Here is a 20,157-nt window from a genome sequence, read left to right on the forward strand (position 1 = left end):
TGGAGGCATGGTGCAGTAAGTATTTGACTTTCTGAACTGCAGCTAACTTGTAGATCCTAATACTGTAAATATAATGAAATCACTGTTGGAATGCAGAGATTTGGCACTAACATCTTTTTAGTTGCGGTCACACTGAATTGTCATTCAGAAAAAGTACTCAGGATGAGAGAAATAGCCTTGAGTATAATATGCAACAAGGAAAAGATTTGGATATTCCCAGATCATGCCTCCTAGCCAAAGCATACACAAGCATTTGTGACTAGTTTATTACTGAATTGATATTGTTCCAAATGTTCCAGGACGTTTCTCTGTCTGTAACGTTCAAATAGTAACAACTTTATTTTGTAGGCCTCATAAAAACACAGAAGAAGTCAGTCCCTTTGTTTTTCCCCTTATCTGCAACAGCTGTACAGAGAAAGTCTATAAGAAATGGAGGCCTATTCTGTCCCAGTTTGACTACTTCCCAAATATGTAGAACTCATCTATTAACTGAAATCTTCCTCCTTTTCCATGTCTCTGTCATGGCTTTTTTAAACTTTTTGTTATTTCCTTCCTTCCTGTTTCTTCTTATAAATACATTTTGTAATTGTATTCTATGTAATATTTCTCAAGAAGTCATTAAGAGTTCTAAGATCCATAAACAAAATTATCAAAATGCATTCAGCCTACAACAGGATATTACAAAATAAAGTTCACTGAAATGTAAAATGTCAGCTATTATTTTCTTGAGTAGCTTTAGGTGTAGAGGAAAATGAACACCTGTTTTTAAATTGCTTTTCAAAATGTGTTTTAATTATTTAAGTAGATAGCCCCGTTGAGATTTTAATACCTTTTGTTGGTAGAAGTGAGGCTGAGAATAAGGCAAACTAAACTGAAACTAAATTAAAAATAATGTATGTTCATTTTTTTACTGCATTTGAATCAGTTATAATGTAAAAACAAACACACTAAAATGATTAAAGTGGTACTGACATCAACACTTTATTAAAGTGGGATTGAAACCAACACTAAAGAACGTTTGGAAGGGCTATTTTGAATCAACGAATCCTAACTCAGTTTTTGCTTCTTGTTTTTGGAAACACAGTCTACTCAGTTCAACTTTAGGACTGTAAACATTAAATAGCTAGTGTGGGTACAGAACCGTGGAAATCTCAGACACGAGTCACTGAACCAGACGACAGGCTTGGTAATTTACTTAATTCTTTAGAGGAGCAACTGAGAGGGACTCATTGCAGAATGCATGAATCAGAGCAGTGCAGTATTGCTGCTTCTTCAACCAGAATAATTTTCCACTTTGCTGATCAGAGTTGCCAGACAAAACGTAAATGCCAAAATCTATACAAAGAAAAATGTAATGTGTAATTAAGTTGATTCACTTACAATCTCGGCAAGGGCAGAAGTACTTTTTTGTTTGAAAACAAATACTATAAAATGCCCCTCAAGCAATAGTTGTGAGCAAAAAAGTTTTTTTTGTAGTGGGGTGGCTGTGATTTAAAAGAAACAGTCAACATTCTGTTAGTGAAACATCCACTAAATTCTCTCTTTAATTCTTCACTCTGTCGGTTGTGAATGTCAGGGAAAATTAAAATTAGTGAAACAAAATCCTAATACACACAACTATATAATCAGTGCTGCCTGGAAAACTGAAAATGCTTTTTTTTATTTTTCATGATAACCAAATGTAACATTCCCACATCCAGTATTTGTTTCAAGTTTTGTAAAGATTGAATGTGATCCCCACTGGACATGCACAAGAGATTTCAAAGAAAAATAAAACCAACAGCCCTTTATTTAACCGTTAATAAATGTGAAACAAAAACAGGAAGAGGCCTTTGTATACCATCCCCTTTAACATTTGATTAAAGTTATTATTCTTACCACCGTTAACATAAATATAGAATCTTTTATAACCAACACATGTGGGAAATACTTGAAAAAATAATCATCCTCTGACAGATTTACAAGAAACATAATCCTCCCCTTTGTTGTAACAATAACACGTTATTATAACTGTATTGCTGTTATTTTTTGTAGCTGTGAATACAGCTGCCTTAAGTGGGGATATAACTCAGGACCACATTGAAAAATCTTTTTGGTTCTGCTTTTTTATTTTGTCAGTTATTTTCCTCATAAACACAAAAACATTTCTGAGATTTGTGAGTTTGAGCCTTGAATGGGACAATCAAACTTGAACACTGAGCTTTGACCTACTGATCATTGTTTTTTATTTCCTTGTGATCCCCTGCAAAAATAAAATCTCAAATATCATAGGTTTTATTTGATTATTTATAGGTAGTAGATAAAGTATATACCATTTGTAAATTATGTACATTTACACTAAAAGTAAAGGGCTTTGCAAGTACTCTGCAACAGAATAAAATTGACTTTCTTGTTATATGTTAATGAACACTATTGTTGAAACCTACTGTACATAATTCAGATTATCTTTGTTCTTAATAATAACTGCATGTTTTTTTACTTTGAATGTACACTAAGTTACTTTCTGAGAATTAAAAGTGATGGTTGTTCAGAAAAAAATAAGGACACCACAACCTTGACTACCTAATAGCATTAATATTGGAGCCTGAGTTCAATCCCCACTTGATTCATATTTTTATTCCTGTGCTAATTACGCTTACTTTAGTATTATTAATGTTTTGGAGGAGAATAATTATGGTGCCTACTGTTTATCTAAAGGCACAGAACAATGAATATTTAAGGCAATGTTTTTAACTTTTTTTCTCTTTTGTTATTGACTGCGTACATACTGTATATTTATACATATTGTGGATAACCTGTGCTAACTAATTGTTCGGGGTTTCAGCTGCAGAAAAGAGAACGCTCTTGCAGATTTTATGTCCAGGTATTTCAGTTTTTTTTATCTGCACCCATATTTAAAGATCAGTGTGTTGTTGTGGATGACATTTTATGTTCCTTTATGTTCAGTTACCCTTATAGCATGCCACATTTGCTCTTTAGCCTTGTGTATTGCAGTGTGAGTCATTGAATCATCTTCATTTCAGACCAAGTGTGCTGATCCTAAGAGTCTTTTCATTTCTAAACCCTCTCATCTAGTAATGCTTTATATGCTGCTATAGGGTTTTGAATTGTAATTTCTGCCTACAGCATGATATTTTTACAAATGGCTTTCTTGTTTTGTCTGTTTTAAAATTAGAAATTGCATGAGTGTTGCTGAATATTGCTGATGAACTTTAACCTTTTAATTTATCAAGAAATTGTGTTTGGGCTTTTGTTAATATTTACAGGTAAGTAATCTGGATTGTGCAAATGGAGGATTCCATTTTTATTTTGTAGTATACAGAAAAATTCCTGCTGAGACATTGGTGTTTGTCTTCCAAATGATATATTAACTATACTGTTAAAATGACTGTTCAATTTCATTTTTAACTGTCATCTTATGACCTCGATTTTGTGCAATAACCAAGCAGTTTTTAGTGGAATAGAATGAACTTATGTTCATTGACTATAATTTCATACTTATTACAAATGTATACTGTGTAAAGTCATACTTATTACAAATGTATACTGGCATTACTGTTCTTTTCACAGCAATGTAAGAAAGAATAACAATAAATCTCGAAGAAAAGACAGCAAATATAGCACTGCACCTATCTTAATGTTGCCAGTAACAGATAAAACATTCTAAAAAAGATACAAAATGTGCCCGCTTGGTGCAGTCAGCCTTAAAACACAACACAGGAAGATGTACATCTTTGATTCTAAGATTGGAAAATATACTGTAGCAGGAGATACATCTAGTCATGCTAAATTTATGTAAGAGTGGTATAGTAAAATGCTTTGAGGATTGTAAATGTAGAGCTATACACTCCCACTGCAACAGTTTTATGTATCAGTACTTTACTTCCTTCCTTTTTTAAAGCTGCTATATTCTGGAATACTTTTCTGTGAGTTTGTCACGTAATTTTGTTGAATGGCAAAAAAGGATGGTGTCAGTCTTTAATCACTCTGGGACTGGACCTGTAAAGCTACTTACAGTACCATCCAGCAAATATGATGTATATTTAAATTTATGTGCCATACCTCCAGAGCTAACAGGAAATATTTTGTGGCAAAAGGATCAGATCAGGACAACACACACAATGGTATACATTGTTCCTTAACTTCTACAGACCTCATGCTGCAGGAACACCATGCCAAAGAATATGAAACAAATGAAAAATAAATACCAATAGAATGCAGATGATTGTGAGGTTTTTGTGATTTCAGGAGGAAAATATTTTCTGACATATTTTAACCTATAGATTAGGCATTAAGAATACTATTAAAATACACCATTCCATAAGCAGTCAATCATGCAATTTAAAAGAAACAAAGTGTCTAAATTAAGTCTTATAAGTTCTTTCCATCTTGTGCAGTATCCATTCATCCATACCACTCTGTAACTCACAACTGGCAGCCCACTGAAACTCAGCAGGTACAGTATGAGCCTGACCAGTACCTGGATGGGAGATCTTCTGGGAAAGATAGGATAGCTGCTGGAAGAGGTTTTAGTGGGGCCATTAGAGTGTGCTCACCCTATGGTCTGTGTGGGGCTTAAGTCCTCAGTATAGTGACAGGGGCACTATACTATAAAAACGCACCTTCAGATGAGATGTAAAACCGAGGTCCTCACTCTCTGTGGTAATTAAAAATCCCAGGGCACTTCTAGAAAAGAGTAGGATGTTACCTTGGTATCCTGGCCAAATTTCACCCTGGCCTTTACCAATTATGGCCTCCTAACAATCCCCATTTATTAATTGGCTTCATCTGTACTCCTGTCCACTGATAACTGATGTGTGATGAGCGTACTGTGCGCACGGTCCCCGTTACCTGTAAAGTGCTTTGAGTGGAATGTCCAGAAAAGTGATATATACGTGTAAGGAATTAATAATAATTTATTATTAAGTCTAAGTCTGCAAATTAAAAGTAATCAAACAGGAGGAAAGGCATTCACATTTTTTACTTTTACGACTTGTACTACCACAACGCTAAAATGCTGTGTGAGATACACCTAGATAACCAAATAATTAGTAGGGATATTAATTGAAAACACTTTTTAGCAAATGTACTTGATATGAAAATGATTATGTTTTGGTACCAGCAAAGATCAGAGAAAATAGTATGCATAATGAACATAGAGTAACAGTTTTGATGGTAGTATAATATCTATCAGATATCACTTCTGTGTACAATACATGTATATACAAGTAATATACAAGAGTTCTAATTTTTTATGTTAAATAGGTAATGGTGGACATCTGGGTCCTGAATAGCATTGCTGTAATCATGGCAACAACATTTCTAAAGCACATCCTTTCTCTCTTTTACTGAGGTGGCAATTGTAGTGTGATTAAAACCAACAAGTGTTTTGTGCAGACAGGTGTTCACTAAGGAATAAATTGACAATATGCTTCTGGCTGAGAAAGCTTCTGTATAAATAATAGCATAGAAGAGTAAGGCGTGTTACAGATATTTAGGTTACAGTTTATTAGGTTATAAGAGTGTGGATCAAACTGCCCAGCTACTGTATATAGTGGAATCTGATCCAAGAGGTGTATTTAAATAGAAGCTGAGGTGGTGGAAGACTGCAATGAATGCCAAGAAATCTAATTTTAGAGGATTGTATTTACAAATTTTAACTAGTGATTGGCAGGATATAGAACTTGTCCTTTTCCCAATCTTTCATTTTGAGTTCAATTGAAAATTTTACAATTTGCAAGTTCTTTTAAGTCTAATGTGTGAAAAAGATTTAGATAAAGTATATATTTAAGCGATGATCAAGGTCATAAATATTTAGTTATTTGTATACTGTAATTATAAGAATGAAAGAAACCTTTTAATGTTTGACAGCTATTAAACATTGATGATTTTATTTCTGTGAACAAAACATTTCCAAGGATGTTGGCACAGTTAATTTTTTATAACTATATAGAAATAGAAAACATTTGTATGTTTCCTATACTGTCATTTAAAGACATTTGACTGAGTATAGAAAGGATTTTAGATTCAATCATGGCTAGAAAAAGTTGTCTTCTTCTTTTGAAAACAGTTCAATCACCTTGGTGAGGCTTGAAGTTAAAAGTGAAGTTTATTCTGAAGTGATGTCACACTGTAGAATTTTTTATTTGTTTTTTTTTAAGTGTGACATTTAACAAAAGATGTTCATTTTAATAAAGAAAGTAAAATATCCTGGATTTTCACCATCTGCAACAAAGTAAGTTATTTTGAGGCTATTTTTCTGTGCTAATTTTTAAAAAACTAATAATTAAAAATATGATAATACAATTGTGAAATTTTTCATTAAACTCTCACACAATGAAGAAAGTGATTTTGTTTTAAACTTGCACAAATCCACGTTTCTTTTAATTTTGACTGTTTTACTGTATTTTTTCCAGTTTTTTATTTTCTCCTAACAAAAGCTATATTTTCCAAAAATATTTTGATGAAAAATCTGAACACTCTCACCTTTTCTTACAATATTTTTGTATGTTACCTTTTTTTAGTTGTCTATCAGATGATATGCATATTTCAGGAATATTAGTTAACACTGTTTTATCATTCTTCATTAAAATAAGTAGTATTGCACAAATAAAGTGTGTGAATCTGAATACTGAATAATGAAACAGAGAAATAAATTTGGTGTTTTTGTTCCATAACAATGGAGCAGCCAGAGAAAAGGTATGGTCATCAAAAGTCTTAGTACAGTGAGCAAAGGACCAGCTTCAACAATGCAGCCTAATGGAGGATGTTTAAACATAGAGGAGTTCAAATATGTATGATGGAGCCAGAGTATAATGTCAGTAACAGGATCTTGTATTGAATACAGTACAGTATGTGAGTTTATAAGCAACCAATGTAGAGATTTAAGTGTAGGAGTGATATGCCACCAAGGTCTGGTGTGAGTTGCAGTTGCCCTGCTGTAGCTTCAGTTTTGGACATTTGCAACTTACTAAGAGGAGTGTTAGGGAGCCCTGAGTTGCAGAAATCAAGCCTTCACTTTATAAACGAATGAATCAGGCACACAGCATTGGACACTGATAGAAATTGCCTAACTTGGGTTATATTTCTACGGTAAAAATTAGTGTCTTAATCACATTCTTTACATGGGACTTAAAAGACAGGAGAAGATCGAGTATGTCTCCCAGTTTCCTGTTTCCTGACTACTGCAGATGCATAATGGGGAAGACATCCACGAGTACTGCAAAGCTCTCATAATATCCAGCTAACATCTGCAATCCACCAGTAAAATTTGTGTTCTGGTGCTATTTAGCTTCAGGAAATTTGATGTCAACCAGAGCTTGTTGCCATGCAAACAACAGATAAGTGATGGAGGCAGGAGATGCAATGGGGAAGAAGTTTTAATGGAAATCTGAGTATCATCTGCAGAAAAATGAAACTGTAGACCATGTTTGCATATAATATGACCCAGAGGAAGCATATAAATAATAAAAGGGAAAGGGCCCAAGATTGAACCCTGTGGCACACCATGATTGACAGGGTCATGGGGGGTTTACTGTATGAGGGCCAAGGGGAAACAAAACTCTGCCTGCCACTCAGATAAGAGCAGAACCTGTTCAAGACCACTGATAGACATGAAATTTTGCAAACGATTGAGCAACACTGAATGACTTACTACATCAAAAGCTGCACTAAGATCAAGGAGCATAAGTATACTTGTAGCCCTTGAGTCAGACATGTAAATCATTCACAGCCCTGACAAGAGCGGTCTTAGTGCTATGATCAGAGTTAAAACTGAACTGGAATGGTTTAAACAAATCATTAGGTGTCATGTGAGCCCGTAATTGATGTGCAACCTATGCATTCTAAAACCTTACACAGGAGTGGGAAATTAGAAATTTGTCTGTACTTCATCATCTGGTTAGAATCCAAGCCAGTTATCTTTAGTATTAGAGCTGATTGCTGCAGTTTGCCCAAGTAGTTGGGTCCACACCCATTGAAAGGGAACTCTTGACAATTACCGGACAGATGTCTGGCAGGCAAGCTGTCAGTTAAGAGGCATGATTAGGATCTAGGCAACAAGAATATTACAATATTACAATATCTGAATCTGAGATGAACTAAGCTAGATTCAGAAAAATTGGGTAAAAAGGGAATGTCACTGGAAAAGCTAGGGCTTAAATAGTTGTTCAAACATACAGTAGCACGAGGCTAAGGCTTGATTCAGGTCATTATAAATTCATAGCATCAATCTTGGATTGAAAGAATTTATGTGTTTAAAGCCTTATAACCAGTGTGGGGTTTATTATGAAGCTTATTGTTTTTTTATAGGGGTACTAATTCATAATGAAAATATTTTTTTAGCTCGCAAACACTGCATTACAAGAGAAGAGCCTCATCTTGACTGTCGGATACTGTAACAATGGGGTACCATGATTAGTGGCTATTTTGCTAATTCAGGACCTGGACAGCTTGCCATTATTGAATTCCATGTTGTATCAACAAATGGGGTAGAATGTCAGGCCATCATCTGTTCATCAGCTGGAACTGAAACTGGATCATGCAGGAAAACAATGATCCCAAACATCAGAGCAATGCTACAACAGAATGACTGAAGAAGAAGGCATTTCACCCAAAGTGAGATTTTCATACAGAACAACCTTTAAATGTCATTAAGGAGAAGCAGTTCCGTAAGAAAGAAAGGGAGGAAATCCATAACGGCCAGTGTGAAAGACTGATAACGTCAGAAAACACGACATTGAAGTCATTGCTGCTCAAGGAGGTTTCACCCATTCCTAATTATGTAATACAGTACAGTACATCTTTTTGTGTGTTATATGTTTATTCCTGTTATCTTCATCCTATATTAAGATTTTAATGAATATCTAATTAGGTGTTTGGGCTAGATTAGTCTTCATGATAATTATTCTAATTTTTAGAACTAAATACATTCAGAAGAGGGGAAAAAAACTCAGTGTCAAAAAATAGATCCCACACCTATATGATCTTAGAGCATAGTTTTAATTGTGGATGTACAGTAGGTATCAGAAATTTTCCAGTTGCAGGAAGTTAATCCTAGTAGTCTAACAGAGACTGTTTTTCCTTTTTAACCAAAAAAATATGTGTCTGAGACAGGGAGTATCAGTACTGATATCCACAGATGTCTTTCTTATTTTCAGGTTTTTGTGAGATGTCTCTAACAGGACAGCTGTTGGTGAAAAGGGGAGTGACTTGTTTCCCAGAATGATCACCCCTCATAAATAATAAAACCACAGCTGCCTAGGCTAACTGTTTACTTTATAAATACCGGCATTGACAGCTTCCACTTGTTTTTAACAAAATTGAATTCAGGAGGGAAATCTGCCAATACTTTTCTGAACAGATCGCTTGGTTGTGGAAATAAATGAGCTTGGTGTATGTATATAATGTACCACTTGATTTTTCTGTTTGATTGGTAGCATAACAAAAAGCAGTATTTTGGAGTCTCATAATGAGTGTGTTCTGCACTCTGTGGGAAGACGCACAGTGTTAAACACTGTGTTTGCCCTCCTTAATATAAGTTGTAGCACATACATGCACATCAAAGCAATAGGGTGAAATATTTTATTAAAATGCCTTGCAGATTTCTCACTGCTAAATTTTATTTAAAGTCATTACACTAAACATAAAATTTAATGCAGTGCAGATCTGCTAGGCTATGGTGACTAAATTACAGCAGTACACCACTGAGCTAGTGTTATTGAAATTTCTGATCAGATATTCATCCTCCACTGCTCATTAATTGCCAAATTGTAATTGCTGGATTAGATAAGTGGGCAGGAGGTTTAATTTCATAGTATTCTAAGTAACAGAATTCTATTGCTTTAATTTAGAATGCAGATCTGTTTCTTCTGCTAACATGAAAATCGGCATAGAGATGCAAGTGATACTTAAAAAAACAATTTTTGTGAGGCTACTTTTGAAAAAAGTCAGCTTTTAAAATTGTTGTTCAGCTGAATGCAAGGGTGCACATTGTTGAAGGATATATACAGTATATACATTTTAGTGTACTGTGGTGAAAAAAAGGAACAGTTTTTCTTATTTTTGCTTATGACATTTTAGTGAATCAGTTTTCATTAGAGTATATCATGCTGAAACTGTGAAAGGTTTATGCTTATGCATTACAAAGAAAATTGTAAGCTGAAGTAAAAATGACATAAACCTCAGATTAAAATGTAAAAACATACTTTACAATGTAGCCTGTGTGACTGAAAACATTTAGTAAATATTTAACTAAAACATTGAATCAAAACAATTACAAGGGCCTGCACACAAGAACAGATTGCATAGAAAAACACTGTTTTTACATGTCAGAATGGTAAAAGTTAAAAAAGTAGAAAATAATGAATTTAATACTGACAGGAAGCTAAAGTAAGACAGTTGGAATCTGGATATTATTTTATTTCACTGTTCCTTTTCATGAACTTTGTAATTAACCTATCAAAGTTAGCATTCTGAGCAAGCTATGAAAAAAAATAAAATGCATAGAAATGCAAGGGAGATACAGTAGTATTATAGTAGTCAATCCTACATGGTCTAAATGGTTTCATTTTTTTTCTGAATCACCTAAAGAAGGAATAAATCTACTTTTAGCAGTAATTCTTGAATAATACCTCACTAAATTGCATTATATAAACCTCAGATATGAGACAGAGGTTAAATATAATGCCTGTGTTATTATTTTTATTCCTTCTGAGAGCACATAGATGATATTGTTTCTGAATCTGGCGATTAACGATTGACTATGGCTATTTTTTCTTCTGTATTCATTTCTCCAGCCTCCATCTAGCAATTCTCAAGTCAGTGTGCTCTTAAAAAATGTCAAAGCAGGATCCTTCCATTCCCTGTCTGTTTCTTTATGGGGGGATTATTCATCAGCCTTTCTGTTCTGTTCCATTTGCAGGGCACTATCTGGGCTCTGGGTGAATTGCTCCATGCTTCCATGTTTGATGTGACATCATTTCAATTCCATTAAAAGATTAGAAGTAATTCTTCTTAAACATTTTTGCAACAAAAATCAAAATGCCACTTGCCCTGTCACTGACGTTATTAAGTTCATTTTGTACTATCTATTCAATTAATTATTGCAAAACATTTTACCGTGTCACAAAAAAGATTTTATATTGAAAACAGCCACTGCAGAATGCAATTTACAATGTGAGAACTTTTTTTTTCTATGAACCAGTAGAACATAATGATTTATCACAATTCGTAATTCATGCTTCTACACTTGGAGTCTGAATACAACACTATTTGACATTGTTTTAATGGTCCTGTAAAAGTCACAGGATAATTATGTTTACTTTCCACTTGCTATAAGCTGGCTGAGTCAACTAGAGAAAGAACAGTATCCTTAAGGAGATAAGTTACAATGATTTTTGCACTGTTTTATTCAGATTATGATATTCATGAAAATCTGTGAGATAATCCTAATTTGTCAATTCTATATGAGTTTTATTCTGAGCTAGTTTTTAAACATGAGTCAGTGTGACTGTGTATGAAACATAAAGTGGAGGTGTAAACATCATTTTATTGTTTGTGTTACTTGGTCACATATATTCGTGTTTCAAGACTTAAGCAAACTAAAGCAAACATCATACAGCTCTCTTTATTTGGTCGTGCTGTTGGCATTTCACTACAGAACCTTTGATTTTACATAGCATGTCAAAGACATACTTCACGAGCTTTACGGTACGGTCCTAACCCAAAAAAATTGTAGACTGATTTTCTATTCCAGCTTTTGAAGATTTGTGTCCGGGAGTAAACCATCTGGGAGTATACCAGAAATACTGAAGGAGACCTCATTTTCCATTGAAATTTCCACTCTGAATATGGTTTAATTTAGAGGTTTAAGTGCCTTTCCAGACTACAGTGATATAATGCAGAAGAATGTGGACTCAGGTCTGCAGAGATTTGGATCTAATATCCCTAGAGATAAGAGAAAAGAAAAAGGAGTACAGTAGATGCAGTGCTTGGAACTTAAGTGTCTGTCCCAAATGAAAGTATCCTACAGTATATTGTAGCTTATTTTACCTTTTGTATGTCAGATATAAAAACACTGATTAAATGTCTTTATTTAAAAAATGAGCCTTCAAAATAGGTGGTATTTGCTTTCTAAACTATTCCACACATGGCTAGATAGCTGAATAACCACAATACAAAGTGATCATATTTTTATACAGTTGCTTTAACATGAATGTGGTTAGGCTTCTGAACTTTGATGTACAGTTCTGCTGTTGTTTTACATTTGATAATTTGCATCAGAAAGGTAGTTTGTTGCTAATATTTGAGAACTCATTGGAGCTGCTTCTGAGAGATGGCTTTGTCAATTAACAGATCAGAGTTAATTTAATCAATCATCATACATGAAGCGCTGGATTTGTTCCAGGTTTTTATTAAAATAGAATTTTTGTTGTCCATGCAATATGTGTTCTTTTCCTTTGTTTTTTAAAGGTGGCTGGTAATAACAATTTCCTGTACTCGTAACACTTACATGTGACCTTGCATTCCATAGCAGAAATGTCTGCAGGTTGGCATTTTTCGTTTTTGTTGGGAAGAGAAATGGAGATGAAACCAAATGACTATGATCAGCCAAGCAAACAAAACATGCTCCTTCTTTTAAAGTAAATTTTCAAAGGATTTATCTGTGTCCTGACTGCTTAAAAACCACTGTGTCTTCAGTAACATTTATTCCCTCTTTATTCTACACTTGCATTCTATTCTTCATTTGAATATCACTTTTTACTTCTTAATGATCTACTTCAATTTTTTTGTATAATGTGTTTTGGTATTTGTGGAAGACAAATGTACTGAGATGACTTACCGGAAAAAGATACTACTGTATCTAAGACCTACTGTACAGAAATGTATTTAAAATATTTTTAAATCACCATTTTCCCCAGCAGGCCTAAGTGATTTGCTACAGGTAAGTCTAAAATTGAATAAATTAATGTGATCAATAATTTTGTATAGTTCTGCTTTATTCCAAGAACCCATATGAAACACATATATTGCATACATTTACTGTGGCTTTTGACTAACATCAACTTTGTCAGAAGATAACTTTTTTGCATTTTTCTATTTGGCTGGAAGACAAACAGCTGTTAATACAAAGTTCATTGCGTTTAACTGTTAAAAGTTAATTTGTAAGGAAGAAGTGGGTCATGAAAATCTCCTTGGATACATATTAGCATATGAGACCATAACTTATTGGGAAGAAATACTATACTCAATTCTGTAATGAACTAATGTTTCGTACTGACCAGTTTGGTTCTGACTACTATTGGGCCAGGTTACTCAGGGCTAATCATTTAATTCAAGAGAAAATGGTTGATATGTTTATTCTATCAGATTGTTGAGGTGGTTTCTTTTTGTGATCTGTTTTCACAAGCACTTAATGTATTCTGAAAATGGAGGTAGTTTTGTTCTGTGATATATGTACTTAGCATCCTACGCAGAAATTTCCACTGTTTTCTTTAGGTGCTGTGCTTTGGTAGTGTCATGTGCGTGCATTTTTATAAAACTGCACATGTCCAGTGCCTGAGTTGTAAATAAAGAACAAGGGCAACAGCCCTGGGGAACTTGGAGATTTACCACTTCTTTATGGTTTTATTCATTAAAGCATCACCAGTCTGGAAGTAGAACATTTTCGAAAGTTTATGGGTAGGCAAAGATTTCTGTTTGTAAATGGGACCACTTCTTGTAAAAAAGGGGGAATGCTTAGTTCTATCCAGTTTTCCTCATTCATAGTTAATGTAATTCAAAATTATATGTAATCTATAATTATGCAGTCATTAATAAGATACCATTCATCTTCTAATTATATATGTGATTTATCTAATTGTATATGTGTATTAACTTGCCAAAGACCTTTAAGAAGGCATTTGGCAACCTTCAATGTTCTTATATAAACATTTGATTTGCAAGTCAAATTTATTCTACTCACAACTCATGTGATGGTTACCTATTAGTTACATTAGCATGTTAAAATTATGAAGTTATTATGCACTCAGCTTAATTAAACTTATAAGTGGTTTAGCAAGTACGGCAAAACTAATGTGCCAAAAAGAAAAACTGCAGACAGCTATATTAAAAAGAGAAACTGCGGCATCAGAATGAGATATTATGTTTAATGCTGTATGTGCAAGCTGTTTGTTAGTTTATTAATTGTGCAATATATAGGATTGTATCTTCTCCCCAGATTGACTGGGGGAAATTCTTACTCCTGATGATATCACCTCGAGCAATGGGTAGTTTTTAATTTATTTGCTTTTTGTTTTCACTGATCTTTACTGGTGTCACACTGTCCATCCATTCTGTTTCCATGTCACAATACAGCCTTTTCTTCCAAGACAGAAAAAGAGCTGTTACAATTAACTTTTTTATTGACACCATTAGCTGCCACACTATTTTCGAAACCTATACTACAGTATGTCTCAATAAATGACTGAAAGGATTACAGACATGGCTTCACAGTTTTACAAAATGAGTATGTGCAATGATCTCATATGTTATATGGAAAATAATAGCTTCAGAGTATTTCCCATCTCAAGCTTTCAGTACATTCTAAGAAGATGCGACACAGCTTTGAAAAGATTTTTACCAAAAAAATCACTCTGCTGTCAAGATTCATTTGAGTCACGTTCTTTATACATACTGTAGCTTCCCAAAATAATCTGCTTCACAGCTGCATTGCAATTGCAGTGTATTATATTGCAGGTTAAAAACTGTTATTATGATGATTTACTGTAGCACTCACACCTAAAAATACAGTATATTGGCAATCACGATGGTAAACCATCTTCAATATAACTGCAGATAGAACAAGACAAGGTAACTTGTGTATCTGAGTTCAATTGAATATAAAACTGTTTAGTCATAAAAGTCATTTTAAGTGTCTGAACATCGTAGCAATGTTTCAAAAGTTGTTCTGTCAAACCACAGATATACTGGCCAATGAATGTATGCAAAATCTTGTATTTGTAAGTTAGTCTGTTACACTGATTAGGGGTTATTTTCTGTATGCATTTGAGGATTCCAAAACTTAAACTGGAAATCCGCTTTTTGTTTAAGCTCTAAATTAGTTTGATTGGGCCAACTCAAACTGTATGCTCTTTTGAGCCTGGGGTTTAGTTTTTGTGCTTCTATGAAGTCATTCTAAAATCTCATATTCCCTTTCATAGTTCACCGATCAAAACTATACCCAGCTGTGCTCTGTTGTTTTTACAAAGGCATTGCAATATACAGTCTAAGTATTGCTTGATTTTTTTTTCTATGACCGTGAATTCCATTAAATTTGTATATTCACATGTCAGCTTACTTACAGCTTTTTTCACCCTATTTTAAAGACTTAAAGGGCCTGTGTGCCTTGATGATAGCAGTGGTGTGTAGGTGGTAAAAATAAAGATGGGGCAACATTCACCAGCAAATAATAATTTACAATACATTGACTACTTTATTTTTATGTTTGTGCATACAGATGCAGAGTTACTTATCTCAAGAGACTTAAGAGCTATACCTGTATGCTTTAAAATAGTTTTGATTTACAGTATATAAAACACATATACTGTACACTATAATTTGGTAAAAATAGAAAGTATTTATTTAAATGTACAGTACATTTCATCACTAGGAAAATATTTTAAAGAGAGGCTTAACAGCTATAATGTTAAACATAAACAAACTGAAAGGAGATAAGAAGATCAGAATCTTTAATTTTTTTTCTCTAAGTTTATTGTGTAATTATGTGTGATGATACTGTATATAAGTAATCAGATACACTTCCATGCAAAAGTATTTACGCCTATCCAGTAATGTTGCACATTGTTGAGTTACATACATCATTTTGTTTAAAAGCAATATTTAAAATTAACGCCTGGGGACATTATTAGCAGGGGGTGAATACTTTTGCAGGGCACAGTATACAGTAGTTCAGGTGGGTAGCTGCGTCAGCATGCGTAGGCTGCAAAGGAACAAGTAATAGGTTTATTCCATGCTGGAAAAAAGAAGAAAGAAAACACAATGTTTCCGCCGTGGAGTCTTCTTCAGGTGTGGCACACAGTATACAGTATTTGCTTTTATTCTAACTTGCCCTTGGTGCTGTTAATATTTAATAATACTTTAGTAATTTTACTAAAACCTGATAATATGATAGTAAAATGCAAGTATTTTTTTATCTTTAACTGTTTGCCAAAGTCCCATGATAAAATCAACATGGCACCCTGAGTACAGGTAATTACATGGATTTTGAATAACATTGGGAAATGTATTTGGTCAAACAGTGACAATAACAATATTTATATTTTGTTTTTGCTATTGATACTATTATTAGCAGTAGCAGTAAAAGTGTAATCATTAAATGTAGTAAAAACAAATTATCTTATAATAATGAAGAAACATTAAAATATCAGAGTCCGGGTGTTGGTGAAAGAAGAGCTGTTTATTTGTATGCATACGGGAGATCAGCTTGCAAAAGCTAGTCTCCCCGATAGACGTTGCTCAGCGCTTTTTATACATAGTAACAGACAAACTTCCTACCTTTAACATAGATTACCTAATCCCTAAAACGAACCATAAGTTTTTTAGTCAAGCCTGGGTAGCGGAAAACAACTCCTTATTAAGACTTTCGTTATTGCTTACTTTTGCAAAACGTGACATTCGACTTCCCTTTTTACTATATTTTAAGACATGAGCTGTGCTTGAGATGCCCCCTGGTACGTTTCCACTTGCCAGAGTTATAAGCAGTTTGGAAGCTAGAAGATAAGCAGTTTGTTAGCTTTTATAAAATTTATAACATTCCTTCAATAATTACAAGTGTTATGATAATATTATGATAGATAATAGAATAGTTATATTATATCACATATAGTAATGAAATACTATTTAGTAAGTATAGTAATATAGTAAGTGAAAAGCAAGAAAACTTTCTCAGTCTTGCTTTCTCACTCTTCTTGGAGGATCATCTTGCCCAAAATATCTTTCTCCACCTGCTGACCAATTTGTTCAAGCACAGCAAGGCATGACATAGACTGCAAAACAAAAGCATATACAGTATAACCCAGGCTCTAAAGTATTATGTTCTTTTTTTAGATATGCTAGATGTACCTTTTGTGTACTACTGACTTATTGTTTCATTAAAACAACAAGTTTTCTCATGCATAAAACAAGATGAAACTAGGAATTTACAGTATCTAATTTAACAAGACTCATTGTTTGATGAAGGTGGTCATTATGATGCCTTTACGAATTAGAACACAGGTTTCCAGCAGCATGTTAACCAAATGTCACAATTTGTTATTTTTGTAATGATGAATTACTTTGACAAATAGTCCAAAGAAATATACTTACTGTCATTAAAAAGAGTAAAACGATTGCATATTGAATTTATACAGTATGTCACTTTTCACCACATCATACTTCTTTTAGAATTGTGTATGGTCTATAATTTCCTGTTTATCCTTTATTCACTGCAATTACTGAGTACAAAACTGGAACTTCTTGTCAATGTCTGGAATTGTTAAGTAGCAATTTTAGTTATATATTGACAACATATTAGAGAAAGAATCACAATACAGTACTTTTCCTGTATATGCATAAGACATATTTAATAAGAGGTCATAAGACTAGTATTTTTTAAAAAATTCAATCAATATGGAATCCTGTTTGTGCTTTGGTTACTATTCATGTTTGCTTATTTAAAAAAAAAATTTTGTGGCTTGGTATCTTTATTGTAGTTTGTTTCTAGAATGAATAAACAGTTCTGTTATAAAACCTCTGATGAAAGCAAGCATCTCATTTCTTCTTGTTCTTCTTGAAATGTATTCTTTTTATTTACCATGAAATGGTAGTTCAGAAGTTATCAGTTTCATGCAGAAATGAAACTCTATAAGAATTCTAAATTGTATCATAAAGGTAAAAGAAGCAAACTTCAGTAAAGGCCTGTCTTTGTCAGCGATGGCAGTGGTGGCGGTGCATAATGACGTTCTTTATGCCTTTGTATTCTACAAAGCCTGAGCTTAACATGCTTTTCTGGCTCCCACTTACCCAGGCTATGGTGGAGACAGTGAACAACCTCCTTCAGCCCCATGCCCAGGCGGCCTGGAGAGATCTCACAATCAGTGACCAGCTGCGTGCTGCCACTATGTTACTGGACACTGTGGAAGAGGGTGCATTTGTTCTGGCAGATAACCTGCTGAAGACCGACATCGTGCAGGAGAACACAGAAAACATCCGTAAGTCCACAAGTTATTTCCTATAGTAAAGTATTTAAGAAGGAATAGAAAGTAATTCTTGGGTAGGATGTTTTTTTTTTTCCTCTGTGACATTGCTGCTTTATGGGAAATGACAATAGTAAATCTCTGCTGAAGATCAAGAAACATTTTATTTTATCCTTGAAAATTGTTATTAATGTTTAATGTATTCATCTACTGAAAATACAGTATGTGCAATTAACGGAAAAATATAGTTACAGTATCGTTTTCCCCATGTGGTTCATAAAAATGCTCTGATGATGACATGGCATCCAGGACGTAACAAGAAACAGCATTTTTTGTGAGCTTTCTTTTTAGTAATGCTTCTTATAGTACACTTAGTACTGCAAAAGAGGGCAAGAAAGGAAATTGTTGTAAACCTCATTTTGCAGCAGTCAGAAGTTAAACTTGAACAAATCCATAACTATCAATAAGGGCAAACAAATGCAGAGATGCATCTTACTTTACTTACACTGAAAAATACCAAACAAAAAGTTTTGTGGAAATAGCAAGTATGCCTCCTACAAAATTAATAGCTGCATGTAATACATGCCTGGAAATGCATGCTTAAAACACATTATGTATTAAAACTGGCTTCCTTTTGTTTCTCCTTATCTGACATTTTTTTAGATCTCGTGTTCATTTCTTTAGATAATATTCACACTTCTTAGAAAACATGGAACATCAATAAGTAAGTCAACAGTGTAAACAAAACACCTACGAATTATTTTTTATGTCTCCACATATGCTCCTTTATTTGTTGAAATATATTTTTTTAACAAAACAGAATTTCCTTTCATTTAATATTCAAGCTATAAAAGCAGAAACTAATAAATGGAGAATCAGCATGATGATCTTGTTGTGTTTTTTCCTCTTAAGAAACTTTCTCTTATCTGTTGATAAAACCCTCTGGAAATGTGAAAAACTGGGGGCGAGGATGTTTCATAATAGGAAATCTTTTTCTACATTTTCCATGATCTTCTTGTTGGACAATTGACTGTCATGTTGTATGCAGTACATGTGGCAACACAATGTTTTAATTCCTAAATTTTATACTACATACAGTATAAGGCTAAACGCCTGTGACATATAAAAGTGATATGCACTGAAAAAGTTCCATAGTACACATATACTGTAGTGTGTAATTTTACTGAATTAAACATAGTTCCACATTTCTCTGTACAGCTGACTGCTGAATTTCTCATTAGCAGCTTAATATGATTGCTTAGGGCATTCAGGAAAATCAATTTGGACAAACTACATTTATATTTTGTCATGCTGTTCCTTATTATCATGAATTAATAATTACTAGTTGTGAGACAGGCATTTTGGTTCTTACCACTTTGATATGGAAATCAAAAATAATGAAATAATGTGTGTCTGAAATTTTAGATTATAACTTGAGTCTTTAAAAACTTTAACTGTTCTGAATCAGGATCTTATGTGTGCATAATTAGAACCTTGTGTAACAATGCACTGACTTCAATACACATTTCCCAGTTACAGTTTTCATTGGTCTTGGTAATTCAAAGTTATAATGTACAGTAAATATACCAGGCCTACAGTAAATATACCAGGCCTAGAAGGCTGTGTTAATACAGTCCAGAAATCGGTCTTTAAAAGATACTACATGAACATGAAATTTAAAAAGGGTGTTGAAATGCTGAAAGAAAAGAAAGTTATGCTTGATGGACTTTATTCAAAGGGTTAAGTAACCTTCAGATGGTCTGTGCATCTCTACTGCTTCACTGTTTGACTTGTTGTAAACTTCATTATAAAACAGTATCTGAGGGAAACTACTTACTTTTATCTCAAGTTAAACCACTTTAATTACACATAGAAACCATGTACTGTATGTATTAATTACACATAGAGACCTGTATGTATTTCT

The 20,157-nt window shown here is 33.7% G+C and overlaps 1 protein-coding gene across 1 annotated transcript in view; it reads left to right on the top strand.

Annotated features, from left to right (window-relative positions):
• Positions 1-20,157, top strand: part of adgrl3.1 (adhesion G protein-coupled receptor L3.1) — a 264,360-nt gene that overhangs the window by 157,158 nt on the left and 87,045 nt on the right. The window contains exons 9-10 of the mRNA XM_088939011.1: positions 2,825-2,863; positions 18,065-18,248. Of these exons, the coding sequence (XP_088795137.1) occupies positions 2,825-2,863; positions 18,065-18,248 (223 nt within the window). The remainder of the gene's footprint in view (positions 1-2,824; positions 2,864-18,064; positions 18,249-20,157) is intronic.

The sequence above is a fragment of the Atractosteus spatula genome, chromosome 1, assembly GCF_055471065.1.
Source record: "Atractosteus spatula isolate fAtrSpa1 chromosome 1, fAtrSpa1.hap1, whole genome shotgun sequence".
In the NCBI taxonomy this organism is placed as follows: Eukaryota; Metazoa; Chordata; class Actinopteri; order Semionotiformes; family Lepisosteidae; genus Atractosteus; species Atractosteus spatula.